The following is a 12,792-nucleotide window of genomic DNA, read 5'->3' on the forward strand; positions in this document are numbered from 1 at the left end:
GGTCAAATAATTGAAGTTTAAGCTGTGAAGGAATTTAAAACTTAAAAGGAAAAGTCAAATTGTCATATTTTGTGTATGGTGACAAAAAAGAAATCTCTTTTCTGTGATTTTTTTTAGGTAACAAAACTTAATTTTTTTCAGCCTTATTTCATTTTTAGCAGTCTTAAATTTTGTAAGCTCACTCTTCTGAAGAGGATATTAATTGTTGCTTAGAACTGATGTATTCTTAACATTCTACATAGGTAAGCTTAGGGAATCATGAGGTCGCTGGATGGAGTTGTTTGGCGATGCCGGTACCTTTGCAAGAGAACGATGGTCCAAGTCTTTGAGGCCCTGGTCCTTCCTCTCTTGGTGAGACTAGCAGTGACCTGAAGTGTCTTAATATTAGATCTCTTTGAAGGATCCTTGGGTACAGCTGAAATGACTTTGTGTCAAATGAGTGGTTACTTAGGGAGACTTGGAAAAGAATTATCATCTGTATGGTGAAGGATCATCAGCTACAACATTTTGGCCCCGTAGTGCATTTCTCTGCGCATGATCCAACATGCAGATGCCTCAGTGTTGAAGATGCTAGAGAATGGGGAGGGCCAAGGGGATGTCCACGTCTCACCCATTTGAATGGTTGCCATCCATGACCCAAGGCAGCTCTGTGGTGTGGTGAATGCTGCGAAGCACAACACCAATGCAGGATCCCAGACCTGACCTTTGTGGGTAGTTTACAGTTGTTGAATCAAACTAGTTGTTGTTGGATGTAGTGGCAGGTGACTACCAGAATCCATCCACCCATTTTCTAAACTTGCTTATTTCAGTTAAGCTTCATAACAGGCTGGAGTCACTGGGTGATAAGTGGGATACATCCTGGACAGGCCACCAGTCAGTGCCAGGGCCAACACATGGAGAGACAAACACATTAACGGTCAAATTAGAGGCACCAATTCACCAAACCTGCATGTGTTTGGAAGGAGGAGCACCCAGAGGGAACCCACGCCAACACTGGGAGAACACACAAACTCCATACAGAAAGGAACAGCCGGAAGCGAAGCCAAGACCTTCTTGCTGTGAGGCAACAGTACTAAACAGAGGTGGGACGAAGTCACGGTCAAGTCATTCTCAAGTCACCAATCTGCAAGTCCCAAGTATAGTCTCAAGTCAGCTTGCAAACAATTGGTGGTCAATATGACTTGACTTGGGACTTGCTGATTCATGACTTGAGAGTAACTTGATGGTGTTTTCGTCCCACCTCTGGTACTAACCATTAATCCATCATGCTGCCCACTGATTACTAAAGTAGTCTGCACATTGTTGGATTTCTGAGCATGTTGGATCATCTTCAGAGAAATGTGCAACATGGCTGGCGTTCAGTGCAAGTGATAAGGACTCCTTATTTTACGCTACAGTCGCACTAGCTACAAACGACAGCAAGCAACAGAGGCAAAGCGACAACTTGCCACGGCGGGGCCAAAATAGACCTGAGGTCTATAGTATGCACTGAGTAACACGACATGGCAACTGCCAATCAGAGTGAACAGGCAGTGTGATGTCAGCTAGTTGCTTGCTCGAACAAAATAATCCAAGATGGCAGAATACTCTTGGAAACAGTTGTATTTCCCTATAAATCTAATATATTCTTCATACCATGTAAAGGTTAGCAGGAAATAAACACTTCTAAATTTAAAAACACTGTTTTTATAACCAGCAAACACATCTAAAAGTGATTTATACGACATCTTGCAGAAATGTTACTGTGCAAGCCCCATAAATGCCAATTAATTGACAAAGCCAACTGCTTGCTGCCGTTGTTAGTAACAGATGTGACCACAGGGTTAGTCGCCCTCCCTACCATTTCAGCAGCACCAAAGGATCCTTGAAAAAGACCTAGTACTAAACACATGTAGTTTCACTATACAGGACCCATGAGGGCAATGAAATCCAATTACAGATTGTGATGTTGCTGGTGTTTTGTCTCTTGGCCCTGTTCCTTCATTTATCTTTAACTTCAGTCATTCATTTTTATGTAGCTACACTCACTAAACATATGGAGCAGTGACCATATATGCCTGTTCACTGCATCCTACTGCACTCTTAATGTCTATGGGCAGCAGTTTAGCCTCCTTGGCTGCAGCAGATGTATAGAGCGGAGCCTCAAGGTGTGTTGTGAGTGACATAATCAATGTCAGATGGCACAACATTTAAACTACAATTATGATTACACTGAGGATCAGCTCTGAGTCCTTTCTTGTTTGCAGTGGTGATGGACATGTTGTCAGATGAGGTCAGACAGGAGTCTCCATGGACTATGATGTTTGCAGATGAGATTGTGAACTGTAGAGAGCAGATAGTGGAGAGGTGGAGATATGCTCTGGAGAGCAGGGGAATGAAAGTCAGTAGGATCAAGACTGAGTACATGTGTGTGAATGAGAGGGAGCCCAGTGGAATAGTGCGGTTACAAGGAGTAGAAGTGTTGAAAGTAGGTAAAGACTTGGGGTCAACTGTCCGAAATAGTGGAGAGTGTGGTAGAGAGGTGAAGAAGAGAGTGCAGGCATGGTGAAATGGGTGGAGAAAGGTGGCAGGAGTGATTTGTGAGAGAAAAATATCTGCAAGGCAAGAGTGAAGGGGAAAGCTTACAAGACAGTGAGACCAGCTATGTTGCACGGCTTAAAGACAGTGGCAGTAACAAAAAGACAGGCGCCAGAGCTGGAGGTGGCAGAGCTGAAGATTTTGTGATTCTCTCTGGGAGTGATGAGGATGGACAGGATTAGGAATGAACATATCAGAGGGACAACATGGGTGGGACAGTTTGGAGGTATTGAGATGTTTTGGACAGGAAGGACCCAGGGTATAGAGGGAGAAGGATGCTGAGGATGGAGCCAGCAGGCAGGAAGAGAAGAGGGAGGCCAAAGAGAAGGTTTATGGATGTGCTGAGGGAGGACATGCAGGTGGTTGGTGTGACAGAGGAAGATACAGAGAACAGGGTGAGATGGAAATGACTGGTCTGCTGTGGCGACCCCTAACGGGAACAGCCGACAGAAGAAGATATTATTGCATACATCTATATAGGACCACAATGTTATTTGTTCACCTTGCTTATTTTCATTATGATATTTCCAACAAAAATCAAATATTTATCCAGTGCAAAATTACTACATAAAGTGAGCTCCAGGTGCTACACACGAGCCATGTTTAGACCACACACTGGTGGCAGTGGTATGTAAAAACCCCCTCCCTCAGCATTTCCATAAGAAGAAACTTCAAGCAGACCAGACTCAGCAGGGGGACCATCAGCTTTGACCATACGTGCAAACAAAATAGAACAAAAGCACAACACAACTATCAGAACATGTATTGTTAGAAATTATTCAGTTGAGCAACCATATACAATTTCATGTTCACACTGTCACATGGTTGAAAAGACAACCAAAAGATTATAAAAAGATTATAAAAAGTAAAAGTCCCAATAAAATGAACTGAAATTAGTGAGTGATTGTATGGATGACAGATCAGTCATTGATCTGCTCATTTACTAAATATTTGCACATACTGTGTGGAGTTACCATATAAAAAGCTCATTTTAGTGAAAACACTTCCAAACAAGGGTTTAGTTAAAGGTATTTTTCTTGTTTGGTAAGTGAACTAATCATGAACTAACCGCACAAACATTAACCAAAGGCCAAAATTCCCAATTTTTTAAAAACATCCTGATTGTGCCCATTCAACTCAATCTGCCTGTTGTGTGGCTGGGGGGGCCTGGCTGCCTTTTGTTTCTGTTTTCTGTCCTGTCTTTTGTTTTTCCTTCCAGGTGGCTTGCATTTGGGACTGAGTGGCTGTGTAGCTGAGTTTATCAGGACCTCACCCTGATCACCTGAGGCTGATCACCTGCGGCTCGTCAGGACTCACAGCTGTGGTGCATCTACAATGGATTGGAACATGGTGGCATTTAAGACTGGAGTACACAGTGTGTATTTGCCAGAGACTCGACCTTGTGACCAGACGGGTGAGATCGTCGTCTCGGGAGCCATCTCATCATCAGTGGATGCAGAGAACGTCCAGGTTTGATGCATGGTCTGTGAAAGAGGAGGGGGTGAGGTCTCACGCTCGTCAGCACACTTCCTGAGGTACGTTAGATTTTGTGACTAACATTTATACAGTCAGTAAATGTGGTGTCCCTCACACCTTATTATATTGAGCTGTATGTTGGTCGTGTAATCAGCTTCCACTGCTGTGGAGTTTTGTGAACTGGATGTTCCATGCCTGCAGGGTGGGAAGCTGATTAGTAATTAAGCCAGGAAGTGTTTGCTGTTTGTGCACCTTTGAGCGTTCTCTCTGTGTGTTGAGTGTGGACTCACATAATGATTCCTTCTTTCACAGACTCGGTTTGTCGCGGCCACCTGGGGGGTGTCGGCGGGGTCCTTGGGTCCGAATTGGTTCTGGCTCCGGACCGTTGGCGCTGCTGGGAGCGCACCGCAAAACCACCACGCCAGACCGCGCACTTTTATATTTTTTCACAGCACTGTTATGTTCATTAAACTCTGTTATCCTTTGTACCGTGCTCTGCTTATTTTATACTGGGTCCTTCAAACGCTGGTCGGTTCTCCGGGCTGCGTCCGACACATAACAGTAGTCTCTGGCCAAACATCATGGACCCAGTGGTAGCAGAGACGGTAACGCGCCGGGAAGGCGGCAGCAGACGTTCAGAAGTTATCCGGATCAGTTGCGGGTGCTCTCCGCCCGGATGGTGCGTGTTTGTGAACCCATTACTGAATACTGATTCGTGCTCTCTTGCAGCCGTGTTTCCTGTGTTTGTGCCTTATCCGTGGGTCGTGGTGGAGTGTGACTGGCAACGGCTTCGCGTCACACTTCGACCGGATAAGAGGTTTAAACGGGAGCTGCAGGAGTGGGTCTGTAATGGGTGAACGCGCACGGCAGAGCTCTGTGGCACGGGTCGCGGTGCTTCCTGTGTTACAGTCGTAGCCCCGTTTCCCCGGGTAATGATAGCTACTGCGTCTGTTGTGTCAGCTCCGGTGTTATTTAGTTGAATCACATTTTTGGTTGTGTGTTGCACACAGCTGCGCACAGAAAAGCAGCTCGTTTGTTTTCTCTGTCACCAAAGGGGGTTTTTCGTTTTTAGCACTCTGGCTCCCTCTGTTGGTGACTGAGTCACATTACCGTCAAGCTCTTAAGTTGGAACAGGTGTGTTTCATTTGTTTGAGCTTGACGGTATAAATCACTTGTTTTGTGTTAGTTCATTTTGTGTGGGTGTTTTTTGAGTTGGTTTTTGTGTGGGATTTAATTTTTTTATTTTTTTTCCCACTATTAGTGTCTGGGGTTGTGACCCTGCAGCCTGTTTGGAGCAACAAAACAGGACCCAAGCAACTTTATGTTAGTCTGTTAGTCTTTCTTTTTATTTTTTTTAGTTTCACCTCCCCAGGGTTTGATGGGACGGTCCCCTGGGGGGTGATGGGGTGGTAATTGGGTTGTTTTTTCTTTTTTCTTTTTTTTGTTTGTTTTTTGTTATGCCCTCTCTTCTCCTCTGACTCCAGCCGGGTGTGCCGTACGTGTCGGCGTCGCTGGAGTGGTGCAGTTTGGTTATGCTGGCCGTTTCCCAGGTAACCTCTGCACCTGGGAGGGGGGGGGGGGGGTTGGGGTATTTTCTTTTTGTTCCCTCTCTTCTCCTCTGGCTCCAGCCGTGTGAGCCGTAGTGTCGGCGTTGCTGGAGTGGTGCAGTTTGGTTATGCTGGGCGTTTCCCAGATAACCTCTGCACCTGGGGGGGGGGGGGGGGGGGGGGGGGTTCGGGGTGCTGTTGTTTTTTTGTTTTTTTTTGTTTGTTGATTCCCTGTTCCACCTCCGGCTTCAGCACGCCTTTGAGCCGTCTGCCATCGGCGTGGCTGAGGTTTGGGGCAGTGGGATATACCCGCAGCTGGTGGCTGGTTTAGAAGTCGGAGGAGTGGCGCCGTTTTGTGCCGTCTGCCATAACCGCTGTTCCACTCCTCCCGGTTGGCTTCTGGGGTATAGTCACGGTTGGTGACACTGGACGTGCTTCCAGTTTCCACTGCGCCAAGGGGGTGGGGTTGGGGTTGTTTTGTTTGTATGTTTTTTTTTTCTTCTCCTTTTGTTTTTCCCCCCAGTTTCTGCCCTCAGGGTTTGACTGTGGTGTCCTCTGGGGGAGAAAGGGCTGTGGGTCCATCTAGCCATAGACGGCCGGGGCTGGGTCCGTTGGTCATGAGGGGAGGCGTCTCCTGGGGTTGATGGAATGGTCCTCTGGGAGGCGCTGGGAGTCCCCGTGGGTGACGTTGGATCCCAGAGGGACCTCGGCTGTGGTTATTACTCCTGGAGCTGGCGGGATGTCCTCTGGGGGGTGTTGGTCCCTACATGTCATTGGGGGGGGGGGGGGGTGTTAGTGTTTTTATTTGTTAGCTTAAGTTTGGGTTGTTTTTCTTTTCTCCCCTTCCCGGGGTTTGATGGAACGGTCCTCTGGGGAGGGGGGGGGGGGGGGGTGTTAGCATTTTTATTTGTAAGCTTACGTTTGGGTTGTGTTTTTCTTTTCTCCTCTTCCCGGGGTTTGATGGGACGGTCCCCTGGGGAGGGGGGGGTGGTTTGGTTGTTTGTGTTTGTCTTTTTTTGTTTTATGACTAATCAGACTGTGAACATGGTTGGACAAAGGCTGACCGCACAGGTTTAAGAACTCCTGGCCACACCTGTGCTAAGTGACTGACAGAAACAAAGGCAAAGATGCAGCCAGAGAAGACATCAACCATTCTGTTGGAAGACGAATGCAGATACGGTTTCCAGCCATGGCCCCTGGAGGGGGGTGTTTCTCCTGGGCCGGGTTGGTGTGGTCGCCGGGAGGCTTCCCGTGAGGGTGGGGTGCTGTTGTGTGGCTGGGGGGACCTGGCTGCCTTTTGTTTCTGTTTTCTGTCCTGTCTTTTGTTTTTCCTTCCAGGTGGCTTGCATTTGGGACTGAGTGGCTGTGTAGCTGAGTTTATCAGGACCTCACCCTGATCACCTGAGGCTGATCACCTGCGGCTCGTCAGGACTCACAGCTGTGGTGCATCTTCATGGATTGGAACATGGTGGCATTTAAGACTGGAGTACACAGTGTGTATTTGCCAGAGACTCGACCTTGTGACCAGACGGGTGAGATCGTCGTCTCGGGAGCCATCTCATCATCAGTGGATGCAGAGAACGTCCAGGTTTGATGCATGGTCTGTGAAAGAGGAGGGGGTGAGGTCTCACGCTCGTCAGCACACTTCCTGAGGTACGTTAGATTTTGTGACTAACATTTATACAGTCAGTAAATGTGGTGTCCCTCACACCTTATTATATTGAGCTGTATGTTGGTCGTGTAATCAGCTTCCACTGCTGTGGAGTTTTGTGAACTGGATGTTCCATGCCTGCAGGGTGGGAAGCTGATTAGTAATTAAGCCAGGAAGTGTTTGCTGTTTGTGCACCTTTGAGCGTTCTCTCTGTGTGTTGAGTGTGGACTCACATAATGATTCCTTCTTTCACAGACTCGGTTTGTCGCGGCCACCTGGGGGGTGTCGGCGGGGTCCTTGGGTCCGAATTGGTTCTGGCTCCGGACCGTTGGCGCTGCTGGGAGCGCACCGCAAAACCACCACGCCAGACCGCGCACTTTTATATTTTTTCACAGCACTGTTATGTTCATTAAACTCTGTTATCCTTTGTACCGTGCTCTGCTTATTTTATACTGGGTCCTTCAAACGCTGGTCGGTTCTCCGGGCTGCGTCCGACACATAACACTGCCCTAAATTAAATGGCATCTATTCCAGATCAGACTTGATCTTTTCAGTGTGGCAAAAATAGATACATAAATCTGATTTTGGAGAACAGAGACAATTAACACAGAACATAGCGCATGGTTCTGTGTACCATTATAGCAATATTTTGTTTTATATGCCTGTTCCTTTATGCACCTCTGCGTTATTTACACGACCCTCTAATTTTTCAAAATATTTGATGTGTTGAATTTAGTTTCCCCTTCAGATTATGCTTGCTGCTTTGTAACTATTTTCTACATAATAACACCATGAGTTCCTCTGTGACAAGAGTTTTGTGAACCCACCTGCTGCTCGGTCTGTCAGACAGTAATCTGGTGAATTCTCAACGTAAACCAGCTCGTTCTTGGTGCTTCCCTTGAAGTCCTTATCAGCCACCCTGAAGCCTGTCCCATCCTGGTTCAGGGTTACCTCAATGGCCGTCTTGTATTTCTTGCGAAGGTAGTCTCCTGTTCGCCTGAAATCAGACATGGCCAGCCAACAGGTTCTCAGAGAACAGGAGCCGCTGACCCCGTGACACTTGCACTCCAGCTTCATAAAGCGCTTCACTGCCTAGAGCAAAGGTCAGAGGTGAGAGATGGTTAAGCCTGTGACGGTGCCTGTGGCACGACGTAGGTGCGATCAGCCTGATCAGCACAGTTCTTTGTTAAATATTCTTCATGGTGACCAGAATTTCCTCAAAATACACTCAACAAAAATATAAATGCAACACTTTTGGTTTTGCTCCCATTTTGTATGAGATGAACTCAAAGATCTAAAACTTTTTCCACATACACAATATCACCATTTCCCTCAAATATTGTTCACAAACCAGTCTAAATCTGTGATAGTGAGCACTTCTCCTTTGCTGAGATAATCCATCCCACCTCACAGGTGTGCCATATCAAGATGCTGATTAGACACCATGATTAGTGCAGAGGTGTGCCTTAGACTGTCCACAATAAAAGGCCACTCTGAAAGGTGCAGTTTTGTTATATTGGGGGGGATACCAGTCAGTACCTGGTGTGACCACCATTTGCCTCATGCAGTGCAACACATCTCCTTCGCATAGAGTTGATCAGGTTGTCAGTTGTGGCCTGTGGAATGTTGGTCCACTCCTCTTCAATGGCTGTGCGAAGTTGCTCGATATTGGCAGGAACTGGTACATGCTGTCGTATACGCCGGTCCAGAGCATCCCAAACATGCTCAATGGGTGACATGTCCGGTGAGTATGCCGGCCATGCAAGAACTGGGACATTTTCAGCTTCCAAGAATTGTGTACAGATCCTTGCAACATGGGGCCGTGCATTATCCTGCTGCAACATGAGATGATGTTCTTGGATGGCACAACAATGGACCTCAGGATCTCGTCACAGTATCTCTGTGCATTCAAAATGCCATCAATAAAATGCACCTGTGTTCTTCGTCCATAACAGATGCCTGCCCATACCATAACCCTACCGCCACCATGGGCCACTCGATCCACAACATTGACATCAGAAAAACGCTCACCCACACGACGCCACACATGCTGTCTGCCATCTGCCCTGAACAGTGTGAACCGGGATTCATCCGTGAAGAGAACACCTCTCCAAAGTGCCAAACGCCAGCGAATGTGAGCATTTGCCCACTCAAGTCGGTTACGACGCCGAACTGGAGTCAGGTCGAGACCCCGATGAGGACGACGAGCATGCAGATGAGCTTCCCTGAGACGGTTTCTGACAGTTTGTGCAGAAATTCTTTGGTTATGCAAACCGATTGTTTCAGCAGCTGTCCGAGTGGCTGGTCTCAGACGATCTTGGAGGTGAACATGCTGGATGTGGAGGTCCTGGGCTGGTGTGGTTACACGTGGTCTGCGGTTGTGAGGCTGGTTGGATGTACTGCTAAATTCTCTGAAACGCCTTTGGAGACGGCTTATGGTAGAGAAATGAACATTCAATACACGAGCAACAGCTCTGGTTGACATTCCTGCTGTCAGCATGCCAATTGCACGCTCCCTCAAATCTTGCGAAATCTGTGGCATTGTGCTGTGTGATAAAACTGCACCTTTCAAAGTGGTCTTTTATTGTGGGCAGTCTAAGGCACACCTGTGCACTAACCATGGTGTCTAATCAGCATCTTGATATGGCACACCTGTGAGGTGGGATGGATTATCTCAGCAAAGGAGAAGTGCTCACTATCACAGATTTAGACTGGTTTGTGAACAATATTTGAGGGAAATGGTGATATTGTGTATGTGGAAAAAGTTTTAGATCTTTGAGTTCATCTCATACAAAATGGGAGCAAAACCAAAAGTGTTGCGTTTATATTTTTGTTGAGTGTACATTATTTATGTGCATGTAGCACAGCATCAAAAAAGGTTTAAAACAATCTAAAAATGTTTCTGAGCTCCACAACAGTGAATTGCAACGACCAAAATGTAAAACCAGAGCTTGTGCTCACCATGCGACCACACCGGTTGTTGTGCAGGTTCATGAGGGCACGGGCATCTTTGCCCATCCTCTCCCGAGCATCCACAAAGGCTTTGGCAAACTTAATGCCATAGTTGACATTATCACTGCATCCACCCCAGTCAAACGTTCCCCTGTCGTCGCTGGCTTGCCCGCGTTTGTGATTGTCGCAGTTGCAGATCTTCAGCTCCCCCTGACTGCAAGCCCTGGTAATGGCATAAACCACTCCTGCAGAGGAGATGGCGTACACAAATGCTGCTTCTCTGCTACCTGAACAGACACAACAAGAGAGAGAGTGAAATGTTGACATTATGACTAAATAATGTACTGTTTTTAGCAATGGGGGCATCTCAAAAGAAAGAAAAGAAATTGTAAAATACTGCGGCAACATAACCAACTAACCAGTTGCATCTCAATGATATTACTGCACTTTGGTGCTGCTGCTTACCCCAGATAATCGCGCATGAAGTGGATGAGACTACGAGGTCTGTTAGAAAAGTATCGGACCTTTTTATTTTTGCAAAAACCTGATGGATTTTAATCACGTGTGCTTGCGTGAGCCAACCTCAACCTCAAATTTTGCCAGAAACTGCGCGACAGCCAGGTGGAAACCATTCAGATGATTCAGACGGCTTTCGGTGACAATCCTATTGGCATCACACAGATTAAGGAGCGGTACAACCAGTTTAAAGACGTCCGCACAACGGTGGAGAGCGAGCCGCGCTCCGGTCAGCCATCAACATGCTGAAATGACCAGATCATAACCAAAGTGAACGCTGTGGTGATGCGGGACTGTCGTGTGACTGTCCGAGAAATTGCGGAAGAGGTGGACATCAGCACTTTTTCGGTACATTCCACTGTGACAGAAGATTTGGTCATGAAAAGAGTGGAGGTGAAATTCATGCTGCTGCTGACGGCGACGCAAAAGTGCCTCCGTGTTGAAGTCTCACAGGACATGTTGTGACATGCCCACCTCTTCCACAATTTCTCGGATAGTCCAACAACTGAAAAGTCACCGAAAGCCGTCTGAATCATCCGAATGGTTTCCACCTGGCTGTTGCCCAGTTTCTGGCAAAATTTGATGTGGTGCTGCTCCAGTTGTTCCGTCTTTTTCCTTGTAATGAAAATCCGATGAGAGCACTGCACACGTCCTCACACACCTTCTGCTTACCAGAAAATGATGCAATCGACAGGCGTGAAAAAGTTCACGCATGCGCACAAAGGTTCAAGGTTTGCTCATGCACACGTAATTCAAATCCATCAGGTTTTTGCAAAAAATAAAAAGGTCCAATACTTTTCTAACAGACCTCGTATACAACTTCCCTGCCAAGATCGGTACATATTTACAGGTGGACTGGGACAGTATCATGTTCAAGGACAGAGACAGGTAGCATGCTTGGGTTGAACCCAGTGTAACAGTATATCCTCCCCCCTGGATATCTTCCCTTCCACCCAGGAACTTTGACCCCCCCACCCCTAAAAGGCAACATTCCTACAGGGTAGCACTGATTAATCCAAACCTTGATACAGCCCAATCAGGATAGAGCAACCTTTAAACTCTATATTTCATGGATGTTTTATGGGCCCAGATGAAGCACAGTTTGACTGACGGTGAACAATATTGGTATTCTATCTGTATGTACCTACAGCTATCTACAATAGTAATATTTCCTATTCTGAAGTATTTCTGAATACCCCTTCCAAATATACTCTACAAATATATGGACCTGATTGACAACCTGAAATATGATAGAACATCTGTCCATGATGGGGTGGGGTGTGGGGTGGGGGTAAGATACCGTGACCTGGATATCTTCCCCCCCACCCCAATATCAAGAATTCTGTACCATATATTGCAAAACTCATCCCACTATAAACTGGATATCCAGGTCAGGATATCTTACCCCCTGCCTAATCATAAGTGGGGAGGTCAAATAACGTGAATTGAGAGAAATTAAACAAAAAAGGGTCAGACACTTCAGAATGAAGGATGAAATGTGTGATAATACTTCAGCAGACTTGCTATGCGGGTGGGGGTGGGGGTGGGGTATGTTTCAATGATCAAGACTCACCATCCCCACCGCAAAAAAAAAAAAAACAAAAAACAAAACGCTCACCCCAAACTTAAGTTCATATCATAAAAGTCTGTGTTTATCAACAACTTCAGCTAAAAAAAATTTAAGCTCTTATCTAATTTAACTTTTTAGTTACATGTGCCCACCACTGATATTACATAGTGGCTCCCAAAACATGGATCCAAATCAAATTATGCTTTGAGAATTCTCTAATTGTGGTTCACCTCATGCCACAAAAATGCAACACAGTTTTGCAAGAATATTACATTCTTACAGGGTTGCTGAAAGCAGTGACTTTAATGACACAGACTCCAATACCAACACATAGCTTAACAACACATAGCTTAACAGTTGTGTGGAGGGGCGCGGTTCAGCTTGCCCTCTATGACAGCAACAGCTGTGAAGCATCAGTACCTGTCTTTATTTATTTCACTCTGAAGAAGAAGTCGGGAGAGAACCACGGGATGTCTGAGATCAACACTGTCAGCACAGAGAAC

General features: G+C 46.4%; 1 protein-coding gene across 1 annotated transcript in view; it reads right to left on the reverse strand.

The window, feature by feature from the left end:
* wnt2ba (wingless-type MMTV integration site family, member 2Ba) overlaps positions 1–12,792 on the reverse strand; it is a 48,529-nt gene that overhangs the window by 20,084 nt on the left and 15,653 nt on the right. The window contains exons 3-4 of the mRNA XM_034166086.1: positions 10,213–10,490; positions 8,079–8,343 (exon numbers count right to left, since the gene is read on the reverse strand). Coding sequence (XP_034021977.1) covers positions 8,079–8,343; positions 10,213–10,490 — 543 coding nt within the window. The remainder of the gene's footprint in view (positions 1–8,078; positions 8,344–10,212; positions 10,491–12,792) is intronic.

Source organism: Thalassophryne amazonica, chromosome 3 (assembly GCF_902500255.1).
Source record: "Thalassophryne amazonica chromosome 3, fThaAma1.1, whole genome shotgun sequence".
In the NCBI taxonomy this organism is placed as follows: Eukaryota; Metazoa; Chordata; class Actinopteri; order Batrachoidiformes; family Batrachoididae; genus Thalassophryne; species Thalassophryne amazonica.